The 13,603-nt window shown below is 35.1% G+C and overlaps 1 protein-coding gene across 8 annotated transcripts; it reads left to right on the top strand.

The window, feature by feature from the left end:
- Positions 1-643: 643 nt before the first annotated feature.
- On the top strand, positions 644-12,480 carry LOC18439265 (Pentatricopeptide repeat (PPR) superfamily protein). 8 transcript variants are annotated; one of them, XM_011626963.3, is made up of 13 exons: positions 644-1,315; positions 2,058-2,221; positions 2,947-3,024; positions 5,099-5,178; positions 6,577-6,661; positions 7,220-7,639; positions 8,190-8,297; positions 8,793-8,860; positions 8,937-9,024; positions 9,737-9,808; positions 9,972-10,025; positions 11,254-11,347; positions 12,140-12,480. In XM_011626963.3, the coding sequence occupies exons 1-12, from the start codon at positions 835-837 to the stop codon at positions 11,332-11,334; spliced, it is 1,779 nt and encodes a 592-aa protein (XP_011625265.1). In that variant the 5' UTR covers positions 644-834; the 3' UTR covers positions 11,335-11,347; positions 12,140-12,480. The 8 variants fall into 8 exon arrangements, 3 of the variants coding, with proteins under 3 accessions (XP_011625265.1, XP_088720624.1, XP_088720623.1); XR_966842.3 differs by having other exon boundaries at positions 645-1,315; positions 9,737-9,812; XR_016053889.1 differs by having other exon boundaries at positions 645-1,315; positions 7,206-7,639.
- Positions 12,481-13,603: the final 1,123 nt, after the last annotated feature.

Below are 13,603 nucleotides of genomic sequence, written 5' to 3'. Positions count from 1 at the left end.
TTAGCCCTTGTTAGGAGGTCGGATTTGGTTCAAGTGGAAGGCTAAAAAAAGACAACGTGAAGGTTAAAAATGATATAGTTGGAAGTAGTGATAAAAAATATATTGACTTATGGTCTTACTGAGTGAATGATTATTGATAGAGCAGAGTGGCAGACCAGGATTCATACAGAGGATCTCAAATAATTGATAAAAGGCTATGATGATGATGATGATGATTATGAGTGGATAATGGTTACAACCAATGATATAAAAAATAGATCGATGACCTGGATCAAGAATTGCAAAAACTTATCCGAATTGGTGAATTGGTGTTCGGGACCGTCGTTTTACTTTTTAGAAAAAATAGTGAACTAGCAAAAAAACCATACAAAAATAATGAATTGATAAAAAACCGATTCGGATAAGTGAATCGGCATTTTTTACTGTAGCAAATCGCCCTTACTCTTCTAGATCCACACAATTTCATATATATTAATAGGATCGGATCGGCATGAGGTGACCGTTTCTTCGGTTGAGCCCGGCATTTTTAAATCACTGTTTACAACGAGCTTTTTTCTTTTTTTTTCTTTTTTTTTTTTCAGGAATCTAATAACCAGTTTCTCTCAACTTTAAAACTCAATCTCTCCTGTCTATCCAATAGTTCCAATATCGTCTCACTACCAGCAAATCTCTCTCTCTCTCTCCTCACTTTTCACCACAAAATCTCTCTCTCTCAAATTTTATATTTATTATATAAGTTTGAATGGACCATTTTGTACTTTAAGCCTCTCGTTCCTTATCCATTATCTCCCGTGCCTTTTCCCACCTCACTCGATCATTTCCCTCCAAATTTTCATGGCTCTGAAACTGATAGCCACCCCATGGGTTTCTTCTCCCTTCCAAACCCTTACTCTCTCCTCCAAAAGCCCAACAATTTCTTCAAACACTAGAACCCTTCTCATCCTTCTCCTAAGCCGATGCATCTCTGCAACTTCCCCTCTCAAACCCACCTTAAAAAGCTTCAATGCCAGAGCTTCTTTGAATGGGGAAATGGAGGCCCAAGAACCCATTTCAAGGGCTTCTCTCTCTACTGAAAATGAACCTAGTTTCCTCGACGAGGACTTGTTAAGAAGGGCTTCCGTAGCGAGAGATGCTCGTGAAGTTTTGAGTATGATTTCAGAAAAATACCCCAATGAAGGAGGTGTCATAGGAGCTTCTGATTGTTCGCGTATTATAGGAATGGCTCTCAAGCAAAGCAACACAGAGTTAGCGTTTTCTGTTTTCTCAGCAATGAGAGGGAACTTCACTAAGAAGAAATTGGGTGAAGTAAATGAAGGTGGGTTTTGATTTTGATGCTCAGTTTTCATGGTTCCATCCTTATTCTAGATAATTGTGTACAAATAAATTTATTTTTTAGGCTTTTTGTGGGAGGAAACTTCACTGAGAATCCATCTGGCAAAGAACATGACCGTGGGTTCTCTTTTTGATGCTTGGTTTCTATATTAGTTTTATCATTTTCTCCTAAGAATTCTGTCTTTTGAGCTATAATTTGATTTCATTTTGGACCTCTATTATTTCCTATTATGTAGGTGATTACTGCATATGTTTATTTCTCAGGGAGTTCTGCTCTTGATTTCTCTGATTTTCAGCTCTCCAGTTTTGTTCTCTATTTTTAGAGTCTTGTGAACTTGTAAACTCTTGATTTTTCAAAATTCAGACTGTTCTCTCTTATATAGTTTTCGCTGTAAGTCTTGAATTGAGAAATTGATCAGTCGATCATTAATGACCTGCTAGATACTTTTGAGATTATAGATTATAAAGTGAATTGGTGTGTACATGATAGGGTATTGGGTTCTCTTATAAGTGATGGAAGTGAGTATGTTCATTTTCCATGAATATTGTTGTGAAAATATCTGCATTTTTCATTCTCAAAACTTGCCTCCCAATTTCCTTGTGTTGTTTCGGATTATTCTCTTACAAGCATATCTTTTAGTTATTTTTCACTTGAGTTTCCAATTATGGGGTGAATTTTTCTATGGATTGAGAAGAGCTTATAAAGTTTGGGTTTTTATTTATAGATGAGAAGGAATTGGGTTCTTCTGTGGAATGTTGGAAGTGGGCTCCACCAGATGTGAACACATATGCGACTCTTGTTCGAGGACTTGCTGCTTCCTTATGCGTTTCAGATGCCATTCGAACTATTACTGATGTCTCTCGGGCTGGGCTTCCTTATCGTGAGGAGGTGTGAATTTGTATTCTGAGTTCTTTTTTGCGGGAGAATGTATAGTATGGCAAACGATGAACTGTTGGTGTATGTTTGTATATATCATACAGTGCTGGTGATGTATGGTACACTACGGGCGTCGACTTTCCATTATGGGTTCAGTCATTGCAACCATTTTCCATTCATTCTAATTTATATGCATGTTCTTGTAATGCACATCTTTCATTGCTTAAAATGATATTCATGGCCTTGACTTATTGAATTGTCAACCTTATTTAAATTTATAAAAACCTGAAATTATTTCGTTATTGTTTGGAGAATTGTATGATGGCCACAATTAAGTGCCAACATATGGATTTGAATCTACTCTCACTTTAGTTCTACTTCTTGAAGCTTTTTGATATACTCAAGTTAAGAAGCTGAAGGTTAATGTTCTCTATTGATTGCTTAGGAAGCATTATCATGTCTACGTCACATCTAATCCCATTCGTTTTGCCATCAATTCTTGTTTGAAATATATGCGTTATTGTCCAATTGAAGATGAAATTTTGATTTAAATGTTTAAATTAATAATTATGATAATAGTTTCTTTAAATGTTATTTAGGTACATTTTGGGGTGATTGTTAGATTTCCAACTTGCATGATAGCCATAATATACTCTCTATAGTCTAATTAAAAGACGGCATTCGGTATAAATGTTTAAAAAAATACTTGTAGTCATTGTTCTCAAAATATTATGCAGGTTCATTTTGGGCAGATTGTTAAATGTCCAACTTGCACAATCGCCATAGCTGTCGCACAGCCTCAACATGGCATTCAAGTATGTATTTAACTTCATTTCATATTATCATTGGAAAGATCTTCTATTGATCTTACTCTCTTTGATTACCATGCATGCTGAACAATTTTCTTTTGATAGATTACGCTGAACTCTTTTAACTTGCCACAAATATGACCAAATTCTTGATATGATTTGTTACTTTCTATCTTTGGCATTTTATTATACATGTATCTTGAAAAGTGGATGCCTTTCTGCTTGTTATATTTTAAAATAAAAAATCATGTGTCAGTATATGTCATCCTCTTTTATTTTAATTAATAAAAAAGAAAATAATAAGTGCTCAGAAATAGGTGTATGTCAATTTGCATCAATGACGCTGCCAAGGGGAAACAGACTGCAATCAAAACATCAGATCTCATGGGTGTGAAGGACTGTCTCTAATGGATGAGGGCTCTCTTGGCTCGCACTTATGCTGGGGAGTTTTCCTCTCATTTGCCTTCCTGACCACATCAGAGAAAGGTTTTGGTTCCCCATATGCTAATATGGAATCTTTTCTAATGTTGTTAACTAGTCCTCATAAAAGTATGATGCCTCTAATCATGCTCACCCTCTATCACTTAGCAACATACAATGGACTGGAAACTTCTAATAGCTTGCATTGAAGGTCACAATTCTCTTGATCTGAAAGATATATTCATGTCACTTGTGTGGACAGGACTTGCATGTGGTGTGATGTGGAAAAAAAGCAAACTAAGATTTCAACTGCTTAGATACATTGACAAAAATGCTTGATGGCGTAATGAAATGGATATATTCTCCCCTCATATGACTTGTTGCCTATATGTTGATAAATAACTACATAGATCAATGGAAGTTGATCATTATTCTCTTATGACGCAATATATCCTCTGCATACAATTTGGCAAATCAATACTTAACTCCTATAAGATGTATAGAGACCATGAGCATTGTCCCATTGCACACCACAACAAGGTAAAATAAATCTCAGGAACTAAGATCACTCATAATATATAACCACACAAACTAAGAGAAGGTTGTCCATTCCCATTGAATGAAATCACAGTGGAGGAAATATGCTTGATAAAAAAAAGTTTGGGAACCCAAGGCCACATGCTGCAGTTAATTCTTACCAAGAACTTCACTTCTCAAGACAAATATCAATACAGGACTTTTTAGTTATTCACTGAAATCGATGTACACCAGATGCCTCCAGTGGAGCTTTCAGCTAAAGATTGGTAAAAGCAGCTATAGGACCAATATCCTTCTATTCCCTCCCCTTAATGGCATATAGATTGTACCAATCCCTTGACAACCAAAAGCTTTCATTATAAAAATACCTTGACAGTGATGCTTCAAAGTTTCTGTGTAGCATTGTGCAACCAAATTTACATGGTCCGGCATCAACACTGTATCATGACTTCTTTGAACCACATCGCTAAGAATGTGGAATAATTTATCTTTCTGATTGATTCTATTCAATATCTTTTTGATTGATTCTATGTATTTTTATTCATTGAAGAACTTGGTGCTACTCATTTCGCGCACGGTAATTTGCTTTATCTAGTTAATACAATCCTAGTTTTCTGTCATGTTCAGGTCACTCTACAACAATTGAACCTATCAGTTTACAAATTAACTCAACATATATGCTGAGTATTTTCATTCTTGATTCTTGTGTCTCATTTTGTTTGTATGTGCTTGAATGATGTGCACTTGCATGCTTTCACATGATTGAAAAAACACATTTTCAATTTATTGAGACTAATCCGGACCGGTTTTGGTTGGTGCAGACCAGTTTTTTACTGGTTATTGTCAGTTTTATTTTTTTTATATTTTTAAAATATATTTTTTGACATTGGTCTGACTGGTGAACCATCTGGCCCGACCGGACTGGTGCCCTCCCCTGTTTGATGACCGGTCCAGTCCTGAAAATATTGCAGCATTTACTACTCATAATATTCATTTCTATGACAATGTAACATGGTAACTTTGTTGTTGGTTTGTCTGCAATGCTAACCTTTTATCTGCTAGCGATGTTGTAGTGTGGTAAACCAGTTTGCCTTCTTCTAATTATCATGAGCTCCTCTTGCAGATTGCTTCATGTTCAAAATGTCGCTACCAATACGACCTTGTATCTGGCCATATCGTTAGCATTGATTCTGAAGCAATTAGGTAATTTATGCATTGCTTTTATGGTGGATTCCTTTTAACTTATGCATGTTTGTAGTTGATTAAAAACATCTGAGTTCCCCAAAAAGTTTTGTGTTTTTTCTTTTCTTTCAGTAGGTGACTTAAGCATTTCCTTATGGCTTTGGGAAGAAGATGTTTGAAAAATTTTATCGTCGTTTGACAGGTTTTTTTTTTTTTTTTGTTTCCCCGCTTCTGTCTATTCGATTTCAAATTTTAGAAATATACAGGGATTTTGTGCAGAATTTTTTCGTGAATTTATTTACCTAATATAAACAATATCTCTGAGTATTGGATGTCTCTACTTATGAATTTGAATTGTGTAATTTTTCAAGTACCACACCAAACAAAGTTGACTTCAGTGCTTTGGAGTTCTAGCTGTGAATACATGTTGTTATGATGATTTTTTCTTCTTTCCTTTGGAAATCAATTGATTTGTAATATAAGCCTCTTATCTTTGGGCATTTGCAAATGCAAATGGCATAATAATTCTAAGATATTTCTTGCAGCTCAATCACATTTTGACTTATCCATGCATCTAACGATAATTCTGTTATCATCTTATTATTGTTCTTGTTTTGGTTTCTCTTGCCATGGAAATTTATTTGAGGGTAGTGGAAACTCCTTATCATTGGACATTTTCAAACGCAATTTGCACCATTAGATCTAGGATATTGCTTGTAGATCGTCTGTTTTCTGACTTCCGCCACTTTTCAATTTTCTGGTATGTAGATGTTTAATTATTGCCAAATTGATAAAGAGGCAGAAATTAAAAATCATCAGTGCACAATTTGATTTTTAATATACTTCAAGTCTTTGAGAATGTTTATTCACACATACTGCATCAAGAAACTTGCTGTAGTCATCGTGACCACATTGGAGTCCATTGGAGCCTCCATGGAAGCTTCATTTGCACAAAAATGTATTGGGTTTGGATTTATGGAACAGTTCCTTAGGTGCTGAATGTTTGATATCTTCTTTTCAAGATTCTCAAACTTGTTAGTTTATGCTAGCTCAGGTTGCTAGTCCTTGTGTTCGTAGAATTCCATACATAACAGCAAAAACCAAAATCAGCTCTGGTAGTTACACTAGTTATTAATAATAGAAGTACCTAAACTACTTTCCTATGATGTGTGAAGCATAACTAATAATAAGATACAATACCGTATCATATTTATTTTGACAAGTTAGTACCAGTACAAGCTTGGAGGCAGAACCTGATTATTTTCATTTAGTCCAATCTGAACTTCTTGTTTAGTTCTGATGAACTGTTAATAAACAAGTATAGGATTTCTATATATGGCTTTCTTTGTAATATATTTACTTGCATTGTTGATTGGGGCAAATTCACTTTTTCTAAGGATCTGCTCCTGCCGAACGCAGCACGGATATTTCACCATGGGATAAAGCGCTGAGGCTCCTTCAGATAATCAAGAAGAGTATTCCTGCTGCTGTTCACTCAATTGTGGTACATGTTTATAGGGATTTATTGTTTTCTTGTTGAGCAAGTGATATTATTTACTTTTTTTTTATTCAATCCTCAGAATGATCAAAGTTTCCCTGTTAATTTTAGTCTAGTTTTGCTCGACATTTTAGATCTAGGATTTCTCATGACATCCTTTATGTATTAGTCTTGTTTACTAAGAAATTCACATATTATCAAGTTGATTAAGTTTCAAACCATATTTCAACATAAAGCTTTCTTAGTTGAATTTCAACATAGGACTTTCTTAGTTGAATTTATGAGGGAATTGGACCTGGGCGATGCGTATTATCATTACAGAACGTAACAAGCTTGATTGTATGCCTTGCTTCAGAGCAAAGCTTATTAGAAAATCATTAGCAATTATTAGTGCAATGTACACGTTTTATATTATATATCAGCTGATGAATAGTCAATAACGTTGCATCGGGTACTTCCCATCTCTCTCTCTATCTGTGTGTGTGTGTGGGGGGGGGGGGGGGGGGGGGGGGGGGCCCCAGGGATTAAGGTATTTATATTTCCGTAATAGTTAACTCCTTGCAGGTTCAAACTCCAAGTGGAATTGCTCAAACACACCGTTTTTCAACTAAAACTGTTGATCTTCCAGCCCAAGAAGGCCAGAGAGTAACAATTGCATCAGCACCTCCATCAAATATTTATAGGGAGCTAGGTCCTTTCAAGTTAAGGGCGAGAATTCCTGGGTTTGATCCTGGGGAGCCCATATCTATAACAAATCATACAAGTGGGGTTCAGTCTGAGCTATTACGAGCCCCTGCAAAAAACAAAGTCTCATCTTTGCTTGATCCCCCTATTCTGTTACTCCCTATTGCTTTACTTGCTACTGGAGATGCTGCATCTGGAATCTTGGACCCTACTCTCCCCAGAGTCATTTCGATTGCCGCTGCGTCATCTATCATCTTAGGGACTACTATAAACACTATTATTTTACCTCGGCTGAATCAGGTGTGGTATTTTTTTTATGTTTTTTTTTTTTGGGTTGGCGGTTTCTATATTCTTCTACTTGTGCCTGAATGTGAGTACAAAGGAGGGAAATTGGGATAAAATGGGGTTTCAGCACATGTTAAATAAACACAAAGTTGGGTAGACATGAGAGTGTGTTTGTGTATGTGTTTTGTACAATAGAGAGGGTGGATTACAGTGGTTTTCAAATAAACACAAGGTTTTGGATGATATGTGTACAAAAAACTGTTTAGTCCCACAACTAAGTATAACGATGATGGTGATCTGTATGTTTTGTGTGATTTGTGTGATTTCAATGCTCTGTCGTTGAGCAATATCCTATCTGTTGATACCTTATAGCCCAAAATGATTTTGGATAACATAATATGGGTGATTTTGTGTAGCAATGTGGGTTTTTTGCATAAATTATCTTAAACAAGGAAAACAATATATTAACTGGAATCTCCTCGTACCCTTTATTATACCATGTGACAAAAGTTCACAATGTAGTAACTGGAATCTCCTCTTCTGTCTTTCATCCCTATGATTACAGCTTCCTCAAAGAAGTGCGGATGCAATTGCTATAAGGCAACAATTGTTAGCTCAGCATGATATGCTTCAGACCCGCATGAAGGAGCTGAGTCAAGCTGCTGAAAGAGAGGTATTTATTCCACATATTTTTGGGAAATATCAATATCCTATCTTGTCCACTCAATGGATCTTTCGGTAATCCAGAAGCTTGAAATATCATGACAATACCTGGACCTGGTTGTTTATTTTATTTTTATTTTTATTTAAATAGCTACTTGATTCAACATCCTATGAAAACATCTGAGAAGCAAGAGCATAAAAATTACAAAATCTGGGATGTCAAAGTACTGTCCGGACATTTCTAGTTTCTAGACCACCTGCAGAGTCAAGTCAAGCAGGTGTTCCAAGTAGGGTCTTTTCATTTTCCCTTAAATTACTATAGTTTTCACACTGGTCTAGTTTTGTACTTATGTACATTGTTTCGAACAGCTTTCTGTACTTGAATACCTCCTCAAAATTTTGAGAATGTGGGTTAAATAAGTACACTAGTGAAATAAAATTCTGCATAGGCATGCTCATCTGCAGCTGGAGAGAGTTTACATACTAAAACTATGTTTATTCGAAGGTTTGGATGTTGGCTCGCATGTGCCAGTTGGAGAACAAAATCCTGGCTGTGGGAGAGCCTTCTTATCGGTATGTTATTTCTCTCTAAAGACTTTTTCCCAAAACCTATCTTCCATTTTCTGACTGATCTGTCTTTTCATTATAGTGCGAGAAGAAGTAGAATCTTGAAAGTACGCGAAAGCTTGGAGAATTCCCTCCTAACAAGAATTGGGTTAATTGATAGCTATGCTAGAGTGAGTTATTGAATGGAATCTTCATGGTGTTTGTGTATTGGAGTTTTGTGATTTATACTAATTGAATTTGCAAAACACTCTACATAATTCTCTGGTAGAAATTCTGTTCTTTGTAGTTATTATAAAGAGTAATTGAAACTTTCAATAGTTGGGAGTATGATACCATAACCCCATCTCCCCTCATAAAAAGGGAAATTTATTAAAAAATTATCAAAATGCACCTAAGTGATGAACTATTTAGCATTTTACCCAAACTTTTAATTTAATTTCAAAAAGTCCATGAAAATTGCCATAGTCATGGGTTGGAATGGTGGAAAAGGGGTAAAATGTTAAATAGTTGATAGGTGTATTTTGATAAGGGAAAGTATACAATGAGACCATTTATCTTTAGTACAAGGTAGTCACAATTAATTTTGAGCTACATTTATTCCATTGACCAAGCTCAAAGTTCAAAGAAATTTTCTCGAACTTTATGACACACCTAAGCTATCAGATTTCACATCGAATGGTTATAAGTAATTGTGACCTCCTTGTGCCAAAGTTAAATGGTCTCATTATCCCTTTTGATAAATGTTCCCCAAAAAATTAGTCAAAGAAACCTCTCCAATAACATATGAATGTCTTTTTGGTAATATTTTAGGAGCAAGGGTGTTGTATTTTATTGACAAAGAAATATTTTTATTGTTGAGACTTGATAACATTGTTTGCGCAGATATCTTCAATGATTGAGATTGAAGTTGAAATGAATTCTGATGTCCTTGCTGCTGAAGCAGTCAGCAATGCTGTATGTAATATTCTTCAAAAGATTAGAGCATGTCACTTGTTCTATCTCTCACGACTTCAGTAATTTTTTGGTTTTATGATAGTTATTGTTTAATCTCTTAATATTATGAACCATTGTTTCGATGAATGCTTAACCAAGTTGCAAAATATGTTCTTGTATGTAGGAAAATATTGCAGAACAGATAGAACACATGATGGAGTTAGAAAACCTTGAGGAGGTATCTAATGGCCACTATATATATTAATCTTAACTAGAAAAGGCAAAGGCTATTTCGTTAAATTTCATCTCAATGAATGATTTCTGAACTGCTATGTATAGTACATATATACGTACCCACATGAATATTTATTCTTATGTGCATACATAAAGGCATTTATAAAATACAAACGCATCACGCACAAATAATTATATATGCACTTTCAACACGCACATACACTCCGTAAATCCCATATGGCCCCATATGGTACCCTCAAAACGACCATCCAAATAGGATTTGTTTGAGCTGAACTTTGGGGATGATCTTAAAACCATGGTATGAATAATTTCGAAAAGAAAAAGTAAGATTTTGAGGGCAGCTAATCCTAGATCTATTAGTGCATAAAAACATACGGCTGAGGTTAACCCAATTTTCCCGCCCCAGAAGACTTATTCTTAGTTTTTTCTAAATGTTTTTTTTATGAGCATGCTTGCTGTGGTCAAGAGGATGCTTGTGCAAAATACGGGGTTCAATACACCTAACGTCATAATTTTTGAGCAGTGAACTTGTACATCATTAGTTCAGGGGCATATATTATCTCCTCCCAAACTGCAAAACCCTCTCTCTGTTCCTCTTTCTCTTTTGCTATATATATATATATGCTGTTGGAACAGTATAAGCCCAACGATGAATATTGGCTGATCTAACGAACACGACTGCATTTCGTATTTGACTTTTAATTTTTTTGTACAAATCCAAATCATATGAAATTTGGGAGTCCACTCTTCTCATCAAGGCGTACCTAATAAAAATGCTAAAAAAATTATCCACAAAAATTAAATTGACCAAAATGCCCCTAAAAGGTTCCAGTGGAATTTTGGTAAATTTACTTTTTATGAATTATTTTCTTGATATTTTTATTATATTCATCTATTTTTTAAGAATAGACAATCCAAATTTCAAATGATTTAGATTTGTATAAAAAAATAAAAATTCAAATACGAAATGCAATCGTGACCGTTGGATCGGCCTATCGGCCTAGATTCAATCTAGGCCGTTGGAGTTAATATTGCTGTCAGCTATTGGGCTGACCTCAGACTCTCCCTTATGTGTGTGTGTGTATATATATATATATATATATATATATATATATATATATATATATATATATATATATATATTCATGCATGCATATGTAAATTATGTATGTGCACCTACGAAAGGACTTATTGTTGCGTACTGAATGTAGCGATGGAGAATGCAAGCTGAGGCCAATGATGAGTTGGAAAAACTTCTAAACTCTCAACCAATGTCAACAGAGCCTGTATAAAGGAAATTTTCCAGTAATACTTTCAACCCTGTCCCTCTATTCTCTTTAATCTATATGTATGTATTTATATTGAGATTTGTGGAAGCTTGTGTTCTGCTAAATTCCTCTTATCATTGATAATTTAGTATATTTGGGATCATATTTTGGCACTGGTCTGCTCTTTTACTCAAATTCACTTGACAGTTCCTTTTTTTGTTTTTGGAAGAAAGCCAAGCAATTAAATTCTCATTTATTTCCAAAAAAACATGAAAATTCATTTTCACCAATTACTTGCAAGTTACCACTTAATAGAAACCATAGGCTAATAACCATAATTTTCAAATGTTTAGCAATGAGCAAAGAAAATATTTGTATTCTAATCTCATTTTCGAAAGCAATCACAAGAAACTATATTTAGAAGTGCTTACCTTGTGGAAAATTATAAGCTGCTCTCAGAATGCTCATCGATGTTTTTTATTTCCCTACGATATAATAAAAGCAGTTACATAAGTAACCATCATAAATATCTGTATTTCTTCTTTTTGTATTTCTGTTGAAGACAAGCCTAAAAATAACCGAAACTTCTGTTTTACGGGGACATAATTCAGGAAGTAATCACCTTTCATCTTTTTATGTCATTTCACTATGTTTCCAACATATCCTTGTTTGTTAGGAGCATATGCTTTTTCTCAATTTTTTGGGGGATGCCCTTGACTTAAGCCATAGGGTTTTTACCAGTCCTAATTCTTCAGGTTATTATGAGATATTTGATATATGGATAAATAAAATACTATTGTTTCCATGACTCTATTTCCCTTGAAAACAGATAAAGGACGACTGAATCATCATAACAGTTCAATTGAATCTATGCAACTAAGCATGGACCAATGAAAGGAAAATTGAACCAGAGACTTCTTGACCATCATGAAGCCACTTGCAGATCCATGGAAAGGAATATCAAGTTCATATGCTTTTAAACTACTGAAGAAAGGCTGGGGCTTAAGAATTGTGCATAATCATGTTACTTACCTTCTCTTAATTTAGCATCAAATGATGATAAAATCATTATTCTTTTCTTTTTGCCATTCTTGGGCATTACATTTTTTACTGTTGTATAAAATACTACTATGTAAATTCAATAAGCATGTTGCAAATTGCCATTGACCACATGTAAGGCCATCTGAGTCTTTTTATTTCCCATGCTTTCTGCCTTTTGTAATGGGTGACATTGTGGCATTCCAACCATAGTATTATATTCTTATGTAGGGTTCTTAGAACACAGAAATACCAGAAACAACCACATTGTCACCTTACCTTTAATTTGATTTTGTTATGTCTACCTTCCAGAATCTAAGCATTAACTTCTCTAATCCAAGTGATCCTTTTTTTTGGTGAGCCCTGGGGTCGTCATGGGTTTGGTACCTAAGACCTCCTAAGGATGTGTGATAAAGCCTACCACTATGACTGTAGCAACAAAGGAATGTTCTCTAGGGTTTGCAAGATTCAATTTCCGAGAAGGAAAAATATATTGGCTCAAGTATTCTCTTTTGAGTGGTGTATGTTATATTATACACAATGTGCATATCCACCGACCATTCTGATGACTGACACCATTGTTCATATGACAGACATTTATACATGTATATGTTTTACCATAAGTGCCATAAATCATACACTATTGATTATATTAATGGGAAAAGTTATGATCCTTCTAATGGATGTAATGTTATATGCACCATGGCGAGTTCCACCATCTGTTTTTTATGATGGATGGTGACGATAACCACAGCTCCCAATGTCTGACATTTATCCATGTATGCTTAATCTCCACTGTTTATCATCATGTGTACCACACCCCATACACCAGTACCATATGGTATACCACAAACCCAGTTTGTTTTGGCACAAGCAGTAAATCCCAAGGCGAACTTTTTCTTTTTAAAAATATCTTTCTAAATAAAATCTCTCGTTTCCATCTCCACTCAAGGAACCCATGAAACAGACCTCTGATGAGATTCAACCTCTGCAATTTTTTATTATCATTTGGGTTGTGAGGCAATAGGGATGAAAGCCTGACTGTTAAGCAGTAAGGAATAGACCCCGAAAATGACTTGGTACCTGCATTGATTTTCGACAATTCTATCAGAAGGCGGATAATTTCAGGGAACTTGCTGGAGAACCCATTGCTGGGAACTTCGAGGTAGAAAGATTCCGAGCTTTTATGATTTCAGAGTTGATGGGACCTTTGAATGTGCTAGAGAAGTCGAGTAAAATCCAAACCCAAGGTAAC

Source organism: Amborella trichopoda, chromosome 4, assembly GCF_054954075.1.
Source record: "Amborella trichopoda isolate Santa Cruz 75 chromosome 4, AtrichopodaSantaCruz75HAP2 v2.0, whole genome shotgun sequence".
In the NCBI taxonomy this organism is placed as follows: domain Eukaryota; kingdom Viridiplantae; phylum Streptophyta; class Magnoliopsida; order Amborellales; family Amborellaceae; genus Amborella; species Amborella trichopoda.
Note: the sequence above shows the minus strand (reverse complement) of the source record. Positions and strands in the feature narration are given on the sequence as shown.